The sequence below is a fragment of the Triturus cristatus genome, chromosome 9 (assembly GCF_964204655.1).
Source record: "Triturus cristatus chromosome 9, aTriCri1.1, whole genome shotgun sequence".
Classification (NCBI taxonomy): domain Eukaryota; kingdom Metazoa; phylum Chordata; class Amphibia; order Caudata; family Salamandridae; genus Triturus; species Triturus cristatus.
In genome coordinates this window covers 1,224,230,906-1,224,253,402 of record NC_140592.1, presented here as the reverse complement: position 1 = coordinate 1,224,253,402, position 22,497 = coordinate 1,224,230,906, and the positions used below count along the sequence as shown (strand labels likewise).

General features: G+C 46.9%; 1 protein-coding gene across 1 annotated transcript in view; it reads right to left on the bottom strand.

Annotated features, from left to right (window-relative positions):
* The window catches only part of PLEKHD1 (pleckstrin homology and coiled-coil domain containing D1), a 223,691-nt gene that overhangs the window by 114,219 nt on the left and 86,975 nt on the right, over positions 1-22,497 (bottom strand). The window contains exons 2-3 of the mRNA XM_085627306.1: positions 20,420-20,513; positions 13,400-13,489 (exon numbers count right to left, since the gene is read on the bottom strand). Coding sequence (XP_085483432.1) covers positions 13,400-13,489; positions 20,420-20,513 — 184 coding nt within the window. The remainder of the gene's footprint in view (positions 1-13,399; positions 13,490-20,419; positions 20,514-22,497) is intronic.

Genomic DNA, 22,497 nt, shown 5'->3' with positions numbered 1-22,497 from the left:
TCGGTAACCAAGTCACAAGAAAAAGGGTAAAACAAGGATAAAAAACATGAAAAGGGGGCAGGGTAGAAACACCCTAGGCCTGGGTGCTCGGTGCAAGAATCCTGCCATGAAAATGATAAAAAGGGCGTGGCCTCGGAACACTGCTCCACAACACAGCTCAGCTCTGTGGTGCTTACTGGAGGTACCTGGTGGGCTAGTTGGCCTCCAGGGACCCTCAGGATTCAAGGGGACTTAATAGGGACGTTATAGTTAGCAATTAGCATTTAAAAAGCCTTAGAAATTCACAGAAAAAAACACAGGTTTCAGCGACATTATAGTTAGTTGGACATTTTACTCATACAAAACCAGAGAAATTCGGCTGTTATAGTTAGTAGAGCGAACTATAAATTGCACACCCGCAGTGCACTGCTGATGAAGTCACATATTACATCACTCATGACCTGGTCAGTGACATCACTGCTGACCTCTCAAATGACATCACTGATGACAGCATCCATGTGATAATCTGATGCATCTCCTCACACCCTAACAAAACCTTTTATACACCCACTCTAAAATACAGACTACCAATATCGAAAGCATAGACAGACCAATAGCAGTTCGTACATACCGGCTCAGTGATTCCTAGGTCTACACACACACACACACACATCCACCCATACAGTAACTCATACATGCAGTCACTCATCAATACAGCACTATCATATGCACTCATACACCTATACATACACTCACACACCGCCACTGATCCATAGACTTACTCACACACCTACTCAGTCATGCAAAGAATCAATCACACCCATTTACTTACCTATACAGTTATACACAGACCACCTCACTTATTTACACAAATACTAACACATACTTACTCTCTTCTACAATCACTGATACAAGCACACACTCATCCATACAGCCACTCTATCAATCACTCACTCTCACGTATAGTCATTTATATACTCCAACACTCACATATACTGCCTTTCACATATGTAGTTACTCACACATCTACCACTGAGACATCCATTCACTCACCAACACATTCACACACACACTCACCCACCCATGCAGCCCTTCACAGATGCACTCTTGAACCCATACACCCAGTGAATCACTCTCACACATCTATGCAGAGAGTCACCCACCCCCACCCACTCACAAAGACACTCAGGCACCCATACAGATACTCAGACAACCAATCAATAACCCATATAGAAAGTTATGTAGCTACTCACCAACCCATGCAGCCGCTTATACACCAACTGACATACTGATACAGACATTTACACAGTTTACTCACTAACCCATGCATTCAGTAAGATACACTTAATCAGTCACTTATACAATCAGTCATGCACCTACTAAATCATCCATTCAGACACTTATACACCCACTCATTCTTCAATACACCTAGGCATGTGTATATATATATATAAAACATATTTAAACTTTAAAGAAACACACATTCACTGGATGATGTCATCAGTGATGTCATTTGAGATGTCATCAGTGATGTCATCAGTGATGTCACTGACCATGTCATCAGTGATGTAATATATGACATCATCAGCAGTGCATTGCGGGGGCGCGAGTTATAGTTAGCTCTACTAACTATAACGGCCGAATTTCTCTGGTTTTGTACGAGTGAAATATCCAACTAACTATAACGTCGCTGAAACCTGTGTTTTTTTCAGTGAACGTATATGTATGTGTGTGTGTATATATATTCACTGAAACAACCATAGGTTTCAGGAACGTTCTAGTTAGTTGGACATTTCACTTGCACAAAACCATAGAAATTCTGGCGTTATAGTTAGTTCAGCTAACTATATCTCGCTCCCCCGCAATGCACTGCTGATGACGTCACATATTACATCATTCATGACATGGTCAGTGACATCACTGATGACATCATCCACGTGAAAATCTGATGCACCTCCTCACACCTGAATATAACCTTTGATACACCCACTCTATAATACAGACTACCATTTTCGAAAAAATAGACACATCAATACCAGTTACTAAATACGCACTGACTGATTTCTAGGTCTACACACACATTCACTCATTCACCCAAACAGTCACTCATACATACAGTCACTCATCAATACAACACTATCATATGCACTCATACACCTATACAGACACTCACACACTGCCACATATCCAGAGTTACTCACACACTTAGTCAGTCATGCAAAGAATCAATCATACTTCCATTTACTCACCTATAGTTATACAGACACCACCTCACTTCATACAGATACTAACACATAATTAGTCTCTTATAGAATCACTGATACAAATACACACTCACCCTTGCAGCCACACTCACAATTACTGACTCTCACATATAGTTATTTATATACACCATCACTCACATATACTGCCTTTTACATATGTAGTTACTTGCACATGTACCACTGAGACATCCATTCACTCACCAATACACCCATACATACACTCCCCCACCCATATAGCTGTTTCCACATGCACTCTTGAACCCATACACCCAGTGAATCAACCACTCCCACATCTATGCACTGATGTCACACACCTCCCACCCACACACACACTCAGGCAGCCATACAAATACTCAGGCAAGCAATCAATAACCCATATAGACACTCATGCAGCTACTCACCAACCCATGCCGCAGCTTACACAACAACAGACCGACTGATACAGACTTTCACACAGTTTAGTCACTAACCCATTCATTCAGTAAGACACATTTAATCACTCACTTATACAGTCAGCCACGTACCTACTAAATCCTCCATACAGACACTTATACACCCACTCATTCCTCAATACAGCTTGGCATATATATAAAACAAATTTTAACTTTACAGAAACACATTCACTGGATGATGTAATCAGTGATGTCACTGACCATGTCATGAATGATAGAATATGTGACGTCATCAGCAGTGCATTGCGGGGGTGTGAGTTATAGTTAGCTGAACTAACTATAACACCAGAATCTCTATGGTTTTGTACGAGTGAAATGTCCAACTAACTATAACATTCCTGAAACCTATGGTTTTTTCAGTGAATTTCTAGGGTTTTTTAAATGCTAATTTCTAACTATAACGTGCCTGAAACCTATGGTTTTTTCAGTGAAAAAAAAAAAATATATATATATATAGTATACTATGTATACATGTGAAAATGTGTCGGTCCACCTGTTTACCTCGGTGGTACGGAAAAAAAGGGTGGAACTGACGCAGCATGCCGACGAGGTCCTCTTATGGGTCCTATGACATCATACGGTGTCGCGAGCAGAGCTGTGCTATTATGACATCGTCATCGACATGGGAGAGCTAGGAAAGAATTTCCGCGTAATGCTGGGGCAGGGGATATTCACCTAAGTGTTCAGGCTAGTCCTCTGGGAGCAACTGTTTATGTTGCCACTCCAGAAACCGAAACCAGTGATCCGAGGGCAGAGGTCCTGCAGATGGCACAAGAGGCGGGGAGCCCAGTCGTGTGCACCGGCGGGGCAGCGAAGTGACAAGCACCACTACCCACAGAAAAGGTAACGAGGGCACTGAATAACACAGGATCTTCTCTTTGTATCTGACCGGAACAACAAGGTTAAAATGCCCTAGTTCCAAAATGTAGAATTAGTGCTACAACGGTCTTCAAGAGGACCTGCAATGGATGCCGCTTCTGCCTTCCGTACACTGGAGGCGGCACATGGGTCACGCGGTACGGTCATACTGTGGTGGGACACACACTCATTGACCTCTCATGGCACTGCTCCACACTTTGGGGACAACGCTTTCCATTAGCTTTGTTTTCTGATGATGTGTCACGCGGCCCCGTCCAACAGCAGAACCCCTTTAGATCTAAACAGACTCTTCCACTCTCTCACCGGAAGTGAAACCAGGCCACGCGGACACTTTCACAATACAACAGCCGGGAATGCACTTTTCGGTAAAAGAAACAAATTCCTTCCTCCTAATTTATCAAATAAACTACTCACTGAAGAACAGGGGCCAGCTTCGATCGGTAAACAGCTGTTACAACTTTTTTACTTCGCGATACCATTACAACACATGCATTACCATGCATGCGTTGTACATCGCGAAGTCATTACTACGCATTTTTTTAGAACGCATGGTCATTTACCACGCATGCCTTTACAACGAATTTTGTTGTAAAGGTATGTATGGTAATTGACCATGAGTTCTAAAAAAAAGATGTAGACGATCCATATCGTTGTAAGGAAACAGAGGCTGTTCCGTTTCCTCACAACGACGTGCACCACCCCTCAGAGACGACATGAAGCAGGAACCACGAGGAGAGAGGAACCACGAGGAGTGAGAGGTAAGGGGGATTGGGCATGGGGTGGTGGTTACTTTTCTAGGGTTTAGGGTAGTGCAGTGGTGTTTGGGTAGTGTACGGGGTCATGTTTGGGGTAGATTTAGGGTTTAGGGTAGTGCAGTGGTGTTTGTGTAGTGTAGGGGGTCGTGCTGGGGGTAGTGGTTTAGGGCAGTGCAGTGGTGTTTGGGTAGTGTAGGGGGTCATGCTGGGGGTAGTGTTTTAGGGTCTGGGGTAGTGCAGTGGTGTTTGGGTAGTGTAGGGGGTCGTGCTGGGGGTAGTGTTTTAGGGTTTAGGGTAGTGCAGTGGTGTTTGTGTAGTGTAGGGGGTAGTGTTTTAGGGTTTAGGGTAGTGCACTGGTATTTGTGTATGTAGGGGGTAGTGCTGGGGGTAGTGTTTTAGGGTTTAGGGTAGTACAGCAGTGTTTGTGTAGTGTAGGGGGTCGTGTTTTAGGGTTTAGGGTAGTGCAGTGGTCTTTGGGTAGTGTAGGGGGTCGTGCGGGGGGGTCGTGGTTTAGGGTAGTGCAGTGGTGTTTGGGCAGTGTGGGGGGTCTTGCCGGGGGTAGTGTTTTAGGGTTTAGGGCAGTGCAGTGGTGTCCGGGCAGTGTAGGGGGTCTTGCCGGGGGTGGTGTTTCAGGGTTTAGGGCAGTGCAGTGGTGTTCGGGCAGTGTAGGGGGTCGTGCCGGGGGTGGTGTTTCAGGGTTTAGGGCAGTGCAGTGGTTTTCGGGCAGTGTTGGGGGTCGTGCTGGGGGTGGTGTTTCAGGGTTTAGGGCAGTGCAGTGGTGTTCGGGCAGTGTAGGGGTCGTGCTGGGGTAGTGTTTTAGGGTTTAGGGCAGTGCAGTGGTGTTCGGGCAGTGTAGGGGGTCGTGCTGGGGTAGTGTTTAGGGTTTAGGGCAGTGCAGTGGTGTTTGTGTAGTGTGCAGTGCATGTGCTGCGTCACTAGGTGAGACCTAAAAAGCATTGCACCAAGATGGCTGCCAACACTTTCTGGATTGAAGTGTTGGCAGTCAAGTAGAGCCAAGCTTGTGCTTGTGTAGTTAGGTCCCGCCCAGATATATAAAGATTTTTTTTCCTTTAATATATCAAACTTCTGAACGGATTAACACCATTTAAAAAAAAACAGTCACTTTATGAACCAAGCACTACCTTTTTACCAAATTTGGTGTAATTCCGTTCAGCAGTTTCAGCTGTAACTGTGTATAAAGTTTCCTATGGGAAATAGATTTTTTGACCTCTATTTTTTTACGTTCTCAGGAACTACTGAACGAATTTACACCATTTAAAAAAAAGGTCTCTTTCTGAACCAAGGGCTACCTTTTCGCCAAATTTGGTGTAATTCCGTTCAGCAGTTCGGGCTGTAGTCATGTCTAAAGTTTCCTATGGGACATAACATGGAGAAAACACGTTTTGGGACCCCCCTTTTTTCTCAGCCCCCACTTGGCGAATCACCCCGAAACTTTCAGGATAGGAGCTGACCGGAGCGGGCCACATGTTTTGAAAATTTCGCGAAGATTCGTCAACTGGCGCCAAAGTTATTGGGAATAGAAAAAGCGCTTATCTATGGAAACTAGGTCCTAACTATAACTATCTACTGGCGGTCGCCAGTAGGTAGTTATAGTTAGGACCTAGTTTCCATAGGAAACTTTTTTTTTGTTTTCCCAATAACTTTGGCGCCGCTTGACCAATCTTCGCGAAATTTTCAAACCATACGGCCCCCTCCGGTCAGCTCCTCTGCTGAAAGTTTCAGGGTGATTCGCCAAGCGGGGGCCGAGAAAAAAGGGGGTCCCAAAACGCGTTTTCTCCATGTTATTTCCCATAGGAAACTTAAGACACGACTACAGCCCGAACTGCTGAACGGAATTACACCAAATTTGGCAAAAAGGTAGCCCTTGGTTCAGAAAGAGACCGTTTTTTCAAATGGTGTAAATTCGTTCAGTAGTTCCTGAGAGGTTAAAAAACATAGAGGTCAAAAAAATCAATTTCCCATAGGAAACTTTAGACACGGCTACAGCTGGAACTGCTGAACGGAATTACACCAAATTTGGCAAAAAGGTAGTGCTTGCTTCAGAAAGCATCCTGTTTTTTAAATGGTGTAAATCCGTTCAGTAGTTGCTGCACGCACCCTGCCGATCACAAGCTGCATTCTAATTTGCTGTCAACACTTCAAACCAGGAAGTGTTGGTAGCCATCTTGTGCCTCGGTAGAACCAAGGCACAAGAAAAGAGAAAAAGAAACGCGCAAAACAAGAAAAGGGGGCCGGGTAGAAACACCCTGACCCCCTAGGCCTGCTTAGGGGGTCCCACAAGGACCCCCAGGGCCAAAAAAAGCATTTTATTTTTTAAATCGTCGAGATGTGCCTAGGATCCGCAGATCTCGCCGCGAAAATTTTACAAAACGATGCGTGGGCTCCAGCGCTTCGTTTAATTGAAGTCCCCAGGTGGGCCAGGTCCCGGGGGCAGAAAAAAATGTGTGGGGGGCCCAATCCCCCCCCACACTGCCCCGGGGACCGCCACCCCCCAGGGCTTTGCATAAATATTTGTGGGGGGCACATGGCCCCCTCACAGCCTCGGGGACCGCCACCCTCGGGGTTCTCAGTAATTATAATTGCGGGGGGCACACTGACCCCCCACAACCCCGGGGACCGCCACCCTCCGGGGCTTCTTTTTTAAAAAATATACCTGTGTGGGGGTGCTCGAGCCCCCCACACGCCCCGGGGACCACCACCTCCCCGGGGCACTAATATTTAAATGTGGGGGTCCGTAACGGACTCCCGGGGACCACCACCCTTGGGCTTTGTCAATGTTGGGAGGGGGGCCACGCGGCCCCCCTCCTGGAGCCAGTGATGGTGGCCCAGGGGACCGCCACCCCCCAGGGCTGGCTCCTGCAGTGTCCCGGGGTGCCCACCCCCGGGACACTGCTGTTTGCTATGGCAGGGCGGGAGCCTCGCAGCTCCCGCCCTGTCATAGCAAACTCTGGTTTGGATTTTGGAAGAGAGAGCAGGAAACCTGCTCTCTCTTCCAAAATTCAAACCACATTGCTTTTCCACACGGGGAGCTGCATATCAGCAGCTCCCCATGTGGAAAAGCAATGCTGGCTCCCGCAGGAGGCGGGGAGCCGGCTGGGACCGTGGGGGCATTGGGGCTCCCCCACAGTCCCCAACAAAGTGGCCAGGCCCCGGGGGATGGGGTCCCCGGGGCCAGAAGAGGCCCGGGAGGGGGGGCCACATGGCCCTCCTCCCCCTTAATTAAAAAATTTAAATAAAAAATAAAAAAAACATGCAACACAGCCCCCCTCCAAAGATATAAAAAAAAAAAAAAACACTGGCCATGCCCCGGTGGATGGGGTCCCTGGGGACGAATATGGCCTTGGGAGGGGGGCCATGCGGCCCCCTTCCATTTAAAAATAAAATAAAAAATAGGGGCCAATAAAATAGGAAAGGAAAGGGTGCCACACAGCTCCCCTTCTTAAAATTTATATATTTTTTAAAACACCGGCATCGCCGAGGCCCCCTCCCCTTCCAGCAACACTCTGCAAACGCACCCTGTGGCACGTTTTAAGATGGGGAATTAATTCCCTTTCAATCTTGAGGGCCCCTGGGGGCCAACTAGCCCACCAGGTACCTCCAGTAAGCGCCAGAGGCCTGCGTTGCAGAGAGGTATTCCAGGCCATGCCCCTTTTTACACCTCTCTGCAACGCAGCTCTGTGGCGCTTACTGAGCGTACCTGGTGGGCTAGTTAGACCCCAGGGGCCCTCAGGATTCAAGGGGACTTAATCCCCCAACTTAAAACGTGCCACGGGCGTGTTTGGACAGTGGTGAAGGGAGGGGCGGGGCCTGAGCTGATGAGTGCAAACACGCCCTGTGGCGCGTTTTCAGTTAGGGAATTAATTCCCCTTCAATCCTGAGGGCCCCTGGGGGCCAACTAGCCCACCAGGTACCTCCAGTAAGCGCCACAGACCTGCGTTGCAGAGAGGTGGTCCAGGCAAAACCCCTTTTTATACCTCTCTGCAACGCAGCTCTGTGGCGCTTACTGGAGATACCTGGTGGGCTAGTCGGACCCCAGGGACCCTCAGGATTCGAGGGGACTTAATCCCCCAACTTAAAACGTGCCATGGGGTGTGTTTACACAGTGGTGAAGGGAGGGGGCGGGGCCTGAGGTGACGTGTGCAAACACGCCCTGTGGCGCGTTTTAAGTTGGGGAATTAATTCCCCTTCAATACTGAGGGCCCCTGGGGGCCAACTAGCCAACCAGGTGCTTCCAGTAAGTGTCACTGCGTTGCAGAGAGGTGGTCCAGGCCATGCCCCTTTTTACACCTCTCTGCAACGCATCTCTGTGGCGCTTACTGGAGGTACCTGGTGGGCTAGTTGGACCCCAGGGACCCTCAGGATTCAAGGGGACTTTATCCCCCAACTTAAAACGCACACCACAGGGCGTGTTTGCACACATGTCACCTCAGGCCCCCCCTCCCTTCACCACTGTGCAAATGCACCTCGTGGCGCATTTTAAGAGGTAGTTTTAATCCCCCTGCCCTATTATGTACTAGGGCCTTACAGAGGAGGTCATGCTAATCACAGGGGTATCCCAACGCATAGTGTTCCCTAGTGTATGTAGGTGTTTTCACTGTATTCTAAGTGTCTTTTAGCATAGCACTGGCTCTAGGCCTGGTTAGTCAGTCAGTTACCACCAGTACCCATCTGAAAATGTAGTGGGCACAGGATGATTTTGCAACAAGGCCTCTTTCTGCTCCTCTGCTGGTTCTTTCTGCACGTCTTGCTTCTTCCTGCAATTTTCTTCGTCTTTGTGGACTTCTGTTGCCTCTTTCTGCATTTCTTTTGCTTCTTTCTGTGTGTTTTTTCTTCTTTCTTCACATGTCCTACCTCTGTAGGCATAGTTAGAAACTAGCATTTAAAAAAACCTTTGAAATTCACTGAAAAAACCATAGGTTTCAGGCATGTTATAGTTAGAAATTAGCAGTTAAAAAACCTTAGAAATTCACTGAAAAAGCCATAGGTTTTAGGGAAAGTTATAGTTAGTTGGACATTTCACTCGTACAAAACCATAGAAATTCCCCCGTTATAGTTAGTTCAGCTAACTATAACTAGCGCCCCCGCAATGCACTGCTGATGACGTCACATATTACATCACTCATGACATGGTCAGTGACATCGTTGATGACATCTCAAATGACATCACTGATGACATCATCCATGTGATAAATTGATGCATCTTCTCACACCCTAAAATAACCTTTGATACACCCACTCTAAATTACAGACTGACATTCTCAATCAATCAATCAATCAATCAATGGCACTTATAAAGCGCGCTACATACCCGTAGGGTCTCAAGGCGCTGGGGGGGGGGGGGTGCCGCTACTGCTCGAACAGCCAGGTCTTCAGCTTCTTCCTGAAGGAGAGGTGGTCTTGGGTCAGGCGCAGGTCGGACGGGAGGGAGTTCCAGGTCTTGGCGGCCAGGTAGGAGAAGGACCTTCCTCCTGTAGTCGCTCTTCGGATGCGGGGGACGGCGGCGAGGGCGTGGTTGGCTGATCGGAGGTGGCGTTTGGGAGCGTAGAAGTTGACTCGGCTGTTGAGGTAGCTCGGGCCTTGGTCGTGTAGGGCTTTGTGTGCGTGGGTGAGGAGGCGGAAGGTGATTCTCTTGTTGACGGGGAGCCAGTGAAGGTCTCTCAGATGTCCGGAGATGTGGCTGGATCGTGGGATGTCGAGGATGAGTCTGGCTGAGGCGTTTTGGATCCGCTGGAGTCTCTTCTGGAGCTTGGCGGTGGTCCCGGCGTAGAGGGCGTTGCCGTAGTCCAGTCGGCTGGTGACGAGGGCCTGGGTGACGGTCTTCCTGGTCTCTGTGGGGATCCACCAGAAGATCTTCCGTAGCATGCGTAGGATGTAGAAGCACGCCGAGGAGACGCTGTTGACTTGCCTGGTCTTGGAGAGGGAGGAGTCCAGGATGAAGCCCAGGTTTCGTGCATGGTCTGCCGGTTTGGGTGCGGTGCCCAGGGCGGGAGGCCACCAGGAGTCGTCCCAGGCGGAGGGTGAGGAGCCCAGGATGAGGACCTCCGTCTTGTCCGAGTTCAGTTTCAGGCGGCTGGTCGTCATCCACTCGGCTACCTCTTTCATCCCTTCGTGCAGGTTGGCTCTGGCGGCGGCGGGGTCGTTGGTCAGGGAGAGGATCAGCTGGGTGTCGTCGGCGTAGGAGATTATGCTGAGGTGGTGTTTGCGTACGATGGCCGCGAGGGGGCTCATGTAGACGTTGAAGAGGGTGGGGCTCAGGGATGATCCTTGGGGGACGCCGCAGATGACTTCGGAGGCCTCTGACTTGTACGGTGGTAGGCGGACTCTCTGTGTTCTTCCGTCGAGGAAGGAGATGATCCATTCCAGCGCCTTGTCCTGGATTCCGATGTTGCTGAGGCGCCGTACTAGGGTGCGGTGGCAGACCGTGTCGAATGCCGCGGAGAGGTCTAGGAGGATGAGGGCCGCTGTTTCTCCCTTGTCCATCAGGGCTCGGATGTCATCGGTGGCGGCGATGAGGGCGGTCTCGGTGCTGTGTTTGGCTCGGAAGCCGGACTGTGAGGGGTCGAGGGATCCGTTCGTCTCGAGGAAGGCGGCCATCTGCTTGTTGACGGTCTTCTCGATGACTTTGGCTGGAAACGGGAGAAGCGAGATGGGGCGGTAATTCTTGAGGTCGGTGGGGTCCGCTGTTGGTTTCTTGAGTAGAGCGCTGAGTTCGGCGTGTTTCCAGCTTTCAGGGAAGATGGCGGTGTCGAAGGAGGTGTTGATGATGTCTCGCAGGTGGGGTGCGATGACAGCGTCGGCCTTGTTGAAGACGTGGTGAGGGCAGGGGTCGGTCGGTGATCTCAAAACCATAGACACTCCAACAACTACATACCCACACACTGATTCTTAGGTTTACACACGCATCCACTCACTCACCCGTACAGTCACACATACTTATGGTCACTCAGTACAGGACTATCATATGCACTCATACACCTATATAGAAACTCACACACCGCCACTCATCCATAGAGGTACTCACACACCTAGTCAGTCATGCAAATTATTAATCACACTGCCATTTACTCACTTATACAGTTATACACACACCAGCTCACTTACTCATACAAATACTAGCACATACTTACGCTCTTATACAATCACTAATACAAGCACAGACTCATCCATACAGCCACTCTCACAATCACACACTCTCACTTATAGCCATTTATTTACTCAAACACACATATATACTGCCTTTCACATATACAACTGAGATATACATTCACTCAGTAACACACCCATACACACACTCACCCACCCATACAGTCCATCACAGATGCACTCTTGAAACCATGCACCCAGTGAATCACCCACTCACACATCTATGTACAGAGTCACACAAACCCCACCCACACAAACACTCAGGCACCCATACAGATACTCAGACAACCAATCAATAACCCATATAGACACTCATGTAGCTATTCGCAAACCCATGCAGCCGCTTACACACCAACAGACAGACGGATACAGACATTCACACAGTTTACTCACTAACCCATGCATTCAGTAAGATAAGTTTAATCACTCACTTATAGAATCAGTCACGCACCTACTAAATCATCCATTCAGATACTTATACACCCACTCATTCATCAATACGCCTTTCCCTATATATATAAACATATCTAAACTTTACAGAAACACAGTCACTGGATGATGTCATCAGTGATGTCATCAGTTATATCACTGACCATGTCATGAGTGATGTAATAATTGACGTCATCAGCAGTGCATTGCGGGTGCGCAAGTTATAGTTAGCTGAACTAACTATAACGGGGGCATTTCTATGGTTTTGTACAAGTGAAATGTCCAACTAACTATAACTTTCCGTAAAACCTATGTTTTTTTTAGTGAATATATATATATATACATACATATATATCTTGATCCAGCATATCACCTTACATACCACTTGGTCCAGGGCATCATCTTATATTCCCCTTGACCCAATGTATCGCCTTACATGTTCCTTGATCCAGTATATCACACCCAAGATTTCTTGATACAACATATCACCTTACATATCCGTTGATCCAGCATATCACCTTACATACCCTTTGATTCAGTGTATCACCTTAGACACCGCTTGATCCAGCTTATCACTTTACATGCATATTCCTTGATCCAGAGTATCACCCTACATATTCATGCCCCTTGATCCATTGCATCACCTTAGATACCCCTTGATCCATTGTATCACCTTAGATACCACTTAATCCAGCATATCACCTTACATATTCCTTGATCCAGTGTATCACCTTCAATACCCATTTATCCAGTTTATGATCTTACATTATCCTTGTTCCAGTGTATCACCTTACATATATCTTGATCCACTGAATTACCTTACATACCCCTTGATCCAGCGTATCACTGTACATCTTACTTGATCCAGCGTATCACGTTACATAACCCATGATCCACCAGATCACCTTACAATTCCCTACATCCATCGTATCATGTTACATACCCATTGATCCAGCGTATCACTGTACATCTTACTTGATCCAGCGTATCACCTTACATATATCTTGATGCAGTGAATTACCTTACATATCCCTTGATCCAGCGTATTTCATGATCCAGTATATCATCTTACATACCCCATGATCCAGTATATTATCTTACATACCCCTTGATCCAGTGTATTATCTTACATACCCCTTGATCCAATTTGTCATTTTACATACCCCTTGATCCAGTGTGTCATTTTACATACCCCTAAATCCAACGTATTAAGGCACATCTCCCGTGATCCAGCATATCACCTTACATATATCTTGATCCAGTGAATCATCTCACATACCCCTTGATCCAGTGTATCACTTGTAATAACAACATATATACATGTAAACAGATAAGATTTTCTACCTCTGTCCCCTTTCCTTGTCCAACACCCCAACATGACCTGGTTAGCAGTTCGCAAAAAGCATGAACACGTCCTAAGAACAGATGATCCCAGGTTTTTGACCCCCTGCCCACGGCCTGGGTTGAAGGTACTCACGTGAAAGTCTTCGTGGGAGACCATGATTGCAAAGGGCATGTTGGCTTCTTCCTTGGCATCAACGATGCAGCCGCCCAGTGGTATAACCCCCTAGGGAAGAGCAAGAGAGGGTCAGGATTGACTATCAGAAACTGAGATCTAGTTCCCAACAGACCACCGCGCGCGTCTACTTTGAAGAGTGCACTAGAACCTCATGGCATTTACAGTAATATGGCAGCGAAGCACCAGCTCAGAGCCTGCCACCATCTTGGCATACTCCTCCTGAACCATGCCCTGCACACACACAATGGCAGTCACTTTGCACACCCTGTTTACACTTTGCACATCAATATCACCCATGCCCCACATACTTCCAGCACACCCCATCAGCCATGATCTGCACCCCGTCAGCCGCATTCTGTGCATCCTAAGCCATGCAATGTACATCGCCCGCTATGCTCTGAGCATCACTCCATCATGTGCAGACTCTAAGCAGCATTCTACACTCTGTCACAACATCTGAATCCTCAACAAAGCTCTGCACACCCTCGCCCACACACGTGCTGCCTCACTCGCACACTGAGCATAGCAAGCTAGTAAGCCTTCTACGCCTAGTGCGTAGTGCATAGTGCTGTGTGCATGTAAGCCACTCTGCACAAACTCAGCCAGAGTCTGCACACATTACATGCACTTCCTGCATTCATGCCTGCACTTCACATGCTCATCCATTCTGATTATGTTCATAAATTCTCTGAGGATATGCAACCGCCCTCTGCTCCTTCGCCTCACCTTAATGGCCACCTTACTGCTTCCATTCACAAATCGTATGCACCATGGATTTATGCCACTAATTTGCATACATTTCTGAGATTCACAAGGTCCCCTAGGGAGGCACCCATAAATATATACACGCCATGGGTGTCCGGGCGGAGCCCCGCCCTCTACACTTCTTGCATCTGATTGTTCACTGTGCAACAATCTAGGGATTAAAGGAATAAGTTGGAGCTTGGAGGAGGCATGACATCTGCCTGGAAGTGGGTGAAACCTCATCTGCCAGACTCACAGTTTCCGCTCCTTTTAGAGGTGGGCACGGTGCCAGGGTCTTGCAGGCACTGCCTGTGCTGGCACTGCTGTTCGAAGCCTTTGACTAACAGACAGGCCACCACAGGGCGATCCTGCAGACACTGATATGTCCTGTTTGGAACATCCCCCAATAGGTGACGACGGGAATGACCCACAATTTTATAGGTTTAAACATAATTCTTCATGTGGCTTTATATGTTTTGTTTAGCTGCAAGAGGGGTTTTGAATATCTCATTTGACCACAATATCCTACAGTGACTTTTCAGCTTCCCATGGCTTGGATGCATCCAGGCGCGCAACACTCAAAGGGCTTCAGCCATCCCCCACCCCCAACTCCGTCGTGTGTCTCAGCCCGGGCTGCTGCAGCTCGAGCTGCAGTGGGCTCGGCTGCAGTGGCGTAGCTAGGCTTTAGGCTGCCCGTGGTGGCCCCTTTGCTTGCCACCCACGGCGGCTGGGGCAGTGACGGCCGCAGGTAAGAGCGGGGTGGATGGGTGTTGCTGCCGCGACAGCTGCAGGTAAGAGCGGGGGGGGGGGGGGCAAGGGGCCGGCTGCCGTCCCCAAAACTCATGCCCCCTGGGGCAGTCTGCCCCCACCGCACCCCCTAGCTATGCCACTGCTGGCTGGGCACTGTCCGGAGTCTTATCTCTGGCACGCCGAGTTTTTCATAGGTCTTTAAAGACCATTTGCATGTTCACATACCTTTGTAAACTGGTAACCGAGGCTTAGTTTTTGTTTTCTGGTTCCAGTACCCCCTGGGCCCCCACTCTGCCTATTCCTTACATTTGTATTTTACATTTACTCCCATAGTGTGAGAATGCATTTCATGAAAATGATTATAAAGTAGTGTTACCAAAAGAAAAATGCCAGCGATGTGTTGTTTAAAGAACCCACAAAGACCTCGTCTGGACACTAAATACGATTATAAATAAAAAAAAGTATGTGTTTATTTGTAATGTAAGTTCTCTGTCTTTGTTCCCTTTAATTATCAGTCATGGATCATTCAGGCAGTCCTGCAAGACAAGTAAAAGTGTTTTCTATTTATATTTGCTGATTGAAGTAAGCGTATATAAGTGCTGCGAATACGGCTTTAGGGGACTTGTTTAGCCTCTGTAGCTGACGCTTTCTATTCATCTTGCTGCTATTTTTAAAAACTATTTGTCTGTTGTATTTTGCACATTACTAAACCTGCGATATTTGCACACCTTTTTTACTGCTCAATGAATCTCGAACTATTTTTAAACCGCTACTATTGATGTGGGGAAACGGGGAATTTAAGCAGAATTTTAGTCATTTTTATGCTTTTAAAATACTGTGCTGCTCTGTGTTTGAATTCGATTTTGAAAACTGAAGGCTTATCCCTTCTCGTGCTCTGACGAACCAGGAAGTTGTGTCATAGCTTTTACTCAGACCCGCCATCTTGTCACGGCGCGGTCTAGTCTTTTCTTTATGACTGAGGGGATAAAAAGGCATGTGGCGCTAGCGCGCAGCGGACGCGCCGCTGGCGCGCCGAGGGCGCGCCTAACGCAAGCCCGTCTGCGCCCGTCCGCGCCTCGGACGCGCTGGACCATGCCTGCACCCAAACTACATGTAAGTCAGTCGTTGACACTCCTCCTCACACCCCCTGGCTTAATTACACCAGAGAGGCTCTTTTAAATCTTGGCGCCGATATTAACTGTTGTATGGGTTTTTCGACCTTAGGCCATATGGTGGCCCAGAGATGTGAGCAATGCCACTTCTCTCTTCCCCCTTCTTTGCTAATTACGCAACCCCCTGTCCCAGATGAAGGTTTTTCTTTTTCATCTGTTTGTCCGACACTGGTCACTGCTTCTACACTACACATGATGCTTTTAAACACTCGCTCTGTTAAACAACACGAGTACCAAATCCTGGATCTTCTTATAGATTCCAAACCTGACGTTTTGTTTCTTACAGAAACTTGGTTTCACGAAGGCTCAAACCCCACTATTGCCAACGCTATTCCCTCCAATTATCGTATTGTAAGAAGCGACCGTCTGGAAGGACGCGGCGGAGGGGTTGCGATCATTCATAAAAACTCCTTCTCCTGCTCCTTACTCCCCATACTGCCTATGGAGAATTCGGAGAATATGAGTTTTCTTCTTAAAATCTCCCCACAGTCATCTATTGCTGGGGTTCTAATCTACCGGCAGCCGGGCCATGCAAATTGTTTTTTGGAAGACCTACAGTCGGCCATTTTTCCTATGATCACCAAATATGAAAACTGTTTGATTTTGGGGGATTTTAACATCCATATGGATATTCCCCTAAACTCAGAGGCAACTAAACTGTTCGACTCTATGAATATGCTTCATCTCACCCCTTATGTGACACACCCTACACACGATAAGGGTCACATATTAGACCAAGTCTTCTCTAACAAACCTATTGTAATGGATTCTCCATCCCCCGTTGTTTGGTCTGACCATTTTTTACTAACTTTTAGCATTAATGACCTGACTGCTTCAACAGCCAAAACTTATACATCTCGCACAAATAGTTTCAGATCTTTTAAGTCTATGATCCCTGCGGCCGTAGAAACTTTTCTGAAACTTCATCCCCTTGTACCTACGGACAATCTGGCTGATGGTGTATCTTCTTTTGATAATTGGCTAGAATCCTGTGTCAACAACCTGGCCCCTTTTCAAAGCCGTGCTGCCATTAAAGGAAGACCTACTGCACCGTGGTTCACGGATGACCTCAGGAAAACCAAATCCCACTGTAAACAACTGGAAAGGTCATGGCGTCAGGGTTATGACGTTTGTGCTAAGCTAACTTACAAAAATGCTTTAAAAATTTATCACCACAACATTCGCTTAGCCAAAACCTGCTATTTCAATAATAAAATTGAGCTTGCGGGTAATAAATGTGCCAAACTTTTTCAAGTAGTGAAAGATTTCACCTCTCCATATGCTATAAAAAACCCTTTTTCCCCTACCAAGGCTTGGACTGATGCCATTGCCGAATTTTTCTTTATTAAAATTTCAACTATACAAGCCTCTTTCGACGTATCAAGTCCTAACCATGTCTCAGAGCTGGATGGGCTGCTCGAACAACTTCCTCCTACTCCCAATCATCTTACTCACTTCCCAGATATCCCTATGGAGAAATCTCTACTTCTTCTCTGTGCCTTGAAATCCGGTTCCCCGATCGATCCCTGTCCTGCGAAAACTCTGGCATCCATTGCTGAGATAATCAACCCTGCCGTTAATAAACTACTAAATCTCTCGCTGTCTACAGGGATTGTTCCAGAGAAATGGAAGCAGGGTAAAATTCTCCCCTTGCTGAAAAAATCTTCCGCTGACCCCCTGATAGCGAGTAATTACAGACCTATCTCACTGCTCCCCGCCTTATCCAAAACCTTGGAGAAGTATGTTAATAACATCCTCGGTGATTTCCTGGAATCTAATAACATCCTACACTCTAGCCAGTCTGGTTTTCGGGCTAATTTCAGCACAGAAACTGCTCTCCTTGAGGTCTCTGAACAAATCAAAGTTACTTTGGATGGGGGCGGTCGAGCAGTGCTGATCCTTCTTGATTTATCAGCAGCTTTCGATACCGTACCCCATGACCTTCTCTTAGATCGTCTATGGAGGTGCGGTATCGGGCACCTTGCCTTGCAGTGGTTCCGGTCGTATCTCACGAATAGAAAACAAACTGTCTGGTCCCCCCCTTTTGAAGCTCACATTGAAGCCATGAATGTTGGAGTCCCTCAGGGCTCCATCCTGAGCCCTACCCTTTTTAATGTGTTTGTGGCACCCCTGGCAACATTGGCGGAATCTTTCGGTGCCAAAATCGTCTCGTATGCAGACGATACTCAATTACTTTTTACGTGTGCCAGGGATAAAGTCCTGGACGGAAATAAGATCAAGTTATGCCTCTCAGCAGTTTTCAGCTGGCTTAACACCAACCACCTGAAATGCAATTCAGATAAATCTGAAATGATTTTCTTTGGCGGTCCACCTGATGAAAATTGGCGTACCTGGTGGCCATCTAACATGCCTCCACCCACACAACTGGCTACCACTGTAAAGAATCTTGGGGTCAAATTTGACAGTAAACTTTCTATGAGCACTCAGGTACAGTCTGTGGTGAGCTCCTGTTTTGCTCTGCTCAGGATGCTACGGAATTTTCTCCCTCTGCTCTCGCAATCCCACAGAAGGACAGTGGTGCAAGCTTTGATCCTGTCTCGACTTGACTATGTCAATGTCCTTTACCTGGGCATTCCGGAATTTCTTCTAAACCACCTTCAAGTGGCCCAAAATGCTGCTGCACAGGCGATCTTTCTTGCTGATGGACGCACACACACTTCCCCTCTTCTCAGAACTCTTCACTGGCTGCCGATCCGGAAAAGAATTCATTTCAAGGCTTTGGTTCTTGCTTTTAAGGCCTCTCACAACATCGGTGCACCCTATTTGAGAGCCCGCTGTCCTCACTACGTTCCGACATGTTCACTACGGTCCTCTTTTGCTCACTTGCTCCGCACGCCCAGGTTTTACCTCTCACGACAGGGCGGACGCTCTTTTCAGGTCTTGGTATCGTCCTTATAGAACAAACTCCCTGTCAAGCTGCGCCAGGAAAAAGATCTTTTCTGCTTCCGTCGCGAACTTAAGACATTTCTGTTCTAACTTCTCTCCTAGGGCCCTTTTTTCTTTTCAGTTAACACTTTAGGCTTGTGTTACAGGTCCTGTGGTCAGCGCCGGGACACTCCTGGGAGTAGCCGTGCACTTAACAAATACCTTGTAACATAACATAACATAACTTTTGTACCGGCTGGGACATCAAAAAAATGAGCTGCCAACCCTAATCATAAGACTGGAAGTTTGTTGCAGGATCAGCGCATTATTTATTTCCTCCGCCCTCGATCCCTGATTAGTGCAATAATAGCAATAGTTGAACTTATATTTGAAACCGTATGCCGTTCTCAATAACAAGCTGAGTTACATCAAGTGTCTGGGAACGCACCCTGCATTCAGACAACTCAATCCTCATTCTCGCCCTTCCCTTGCACGCTCACCCTGCACTCACAATGCACTCACACTGATCGCCATGCACTAACACCATTCATCCGCTCACCCTGCACTCATAGTGATCACTCTACACTCACAATGCACTTGCGTTGTTCACCCATTAACTCACCCTGCAGTCACACGAGCGCACTACTCACCCTGCACTCATGTGACACTTTACTCACTTGTCCCCCTCACTGCTCAATCTGCAATCTCACTCAAACAAGCCCATCACTAACCATGCATTCATTCGTCCCACTCTGCACTTACATCCGCACCCAGATTCACATGGTCACCAAACTCACCCTGCGGTCACTTCTCTTACCCTACCCTGACACATTCACATTGCTCATCATGCACTCACATGGGCACTCCTTCCACCCACACAGCAAAGAGGGGTTATGTGCCTGGTACAAAGAAAGTGTACCATGCAGATCACAGAACTGAGTGTGAGTAAACTATGAGTACCGCTTTAAAAATATGAAATGTTTGTCATAAAGGTGCTATAGAGAGATGAGGTGCATTGTTGGTGAGTGGTAGTGAGGGAATTCATGGAGAAGGAGGAAATGGGGGAGAGGGCGCCAAAAAAGACTGTTGCACTGTGTGCGGCCAGTGTTGGGGCCAGCCCTGGCTGGTAGTGTTAGCCCCCTGAAAGTTTGGGTCTAGTTGCGCCACTGGATGCAGCGCAAAGGTATCTAGGGAGGTTTTCCGTTGAAAAGTATCCTCCAAGCCCGTGTCTCATTGTGAAGTTCACCAGAAGTAGCAGATTCGTGGATGAGGCATGAGAGGTCCCATTTCTTCCTCTGATTGCAAGTTGCGTAGAGTAGTTTGGTGAGTACTAATGCAATGTGCTGTTCCAATGCCCACCTGGAGCAGTTACTGCAGCTAATTCTACAGGGAAAAGACCAAGCCAGCTGTCTATGAGAAGCCTCACCTTAGGATGGATATTGAAGTATTTGTTACTCTCGAAGTTCCTTTTCTCGTTCTCCGCGTAGTACAACAGGAAGCTGTCTTTGATGATGAAGAACCTAAGAAGGAGAAGAGCAGGAAGAAGCAGATTCAGTGATGAGCTCAGCTTTTATAACACTGGCATTTAGATCTTTAATTCATCCGCTCCGACAAAAAAAGGCTTTTTCAAGGCTCAAAAAGTCCTGGTTGCCTAAAACGTTGATCAATGTATGAAATCCAATTTTAGCCTTTTCTAAGACGATTGTATGTGAAAATTGAGTAATTATTAAGAAGTAATGGAGTTATCTATTCTATTTCCTGTAGTAACCAAGCTAAATAAATCCTCCAACTTCAGCTAGAGTAGAGGTAATGCCATGATAAGATTGGTTGTATGTTGGAACAACGAGTTCCCCAACCACGACTTCCCGAACAACGAGGTCGCAACCACGACCTCGTCTAAACCACGATTTTTTTTACCAGGCATTCCTTTATCATGATTTTTCGTGGTAAAGGATTGCGTGTTACAAAAAATGCTTTCCAAATAGTACCCCGATCCCCCACCCCTTAAAAACGAATTCCCCGCACCCTAAAAACAAACACGATCACTCACACCCCCTAAAATACGAACTCAACCCCCATAAATCTAATTCCCCTCTCCCTTTAAATAATCAAGAAAACCCCCTCCTCCTAAATATTAACTCAACCCCAAAAATGTAATTCCCCTCTTCCTTTAAATAATCACGAATCCCCCCTCCTCCTTAAATACGAACTCAACCTCCATAAAACGAATTCCCCTCTCCCTTTAAATAATCACTTAAACCCCCACCGCCTATATACAAATTCTACTCCTTCATACTAATCCCTCCCACACCTTCTAAACAAACACGATCACCCATACCCCTAAATACTAAACCCAAACCCCTAACCCCCACCCCATAAAAATCAACCCCTCTTACCTGTTCCTCTGCGACTGCGATGCTCCTCCGAACTCCGCCCTGCCCGAACACTAGACCGACTCAGCCTTAACCACGCACATGCGTGGTTAAGGCTGAGTCGTTGTTTGGGCAAGTCGTTTCGTGACTCCGGAACTCGTTGTTCCGGAGTAGTTGTTCAGGATGTTTCCCGATTTGATTAGGTAGGTAAACCAGCTAGGAAGGTAACTCGCAGGACTTTTTGAGCCTTTAAAAATCCTTTTCAAGACAAAACATGTGTCAGCTTCGAGATGTATATGGATTTATGACTTCTCAATCAAGGTTATCCACAATACCTGAAGTGTTGAAAATAAATGGAGAGAAAGAAAGTATGGACTGGTTCTTTGTAGCAATATGAGAAATTCATGATATTTACTAAGGAACGTGTGCTCCGGTGTCATAGTGTGCGTACTTGTTTGATATTGTAACTCTCGTTATGTTACAATCAATTATACCAAAATTAGAGAGAGGGGTCCTACTCACCAAAGGGAGAGGACACCAGAAAAAGACACTTCTGTCAAAAACAAGATCCCTTTGGGCACCTTTAAAGCAACTCCATAGTGAAGGGCAATAGTAAATGTGGCAGCTGTTCCCTGTGTCCACAATGTATAGTGGCGAAGGAACTGAAACATAATGGCAGAACTATAGTTGTGCATACACTAAATAACTGCCGCAGCAAAAACATTATTTATCTGCTAAGATGCCCCTGTGGACAAGCGTATGTGGGGGAGAAGGGTCGAGAACTTAGGATACATCTTCTGGAACATAGATCTGCCATCAAAACAAAAAAATTGAATGCTCCACTAGTGGCTCATTTTATAGAACAGGGACACAAAGAAACTGATTTCCAATGGTATATTTTAGAAAAAGCAATCATGAATAGAAGAGAAGGCAACATGGAGGAAAAAGGGAAAGTTAGAGAACAATGGTACATTTCCATCCTAAGTACCATTAGACCAGGACTTAATTCAAGAGAGGAATGGGAGAGATTAATAACATAAACTGAAGAGAAAAACTCTCTCTTCCATAAAATAAAAAATAGTGGCCAATAACACCTGCCCCCTCTCTGTTCACAGTAGGTAATAGTTGGTAT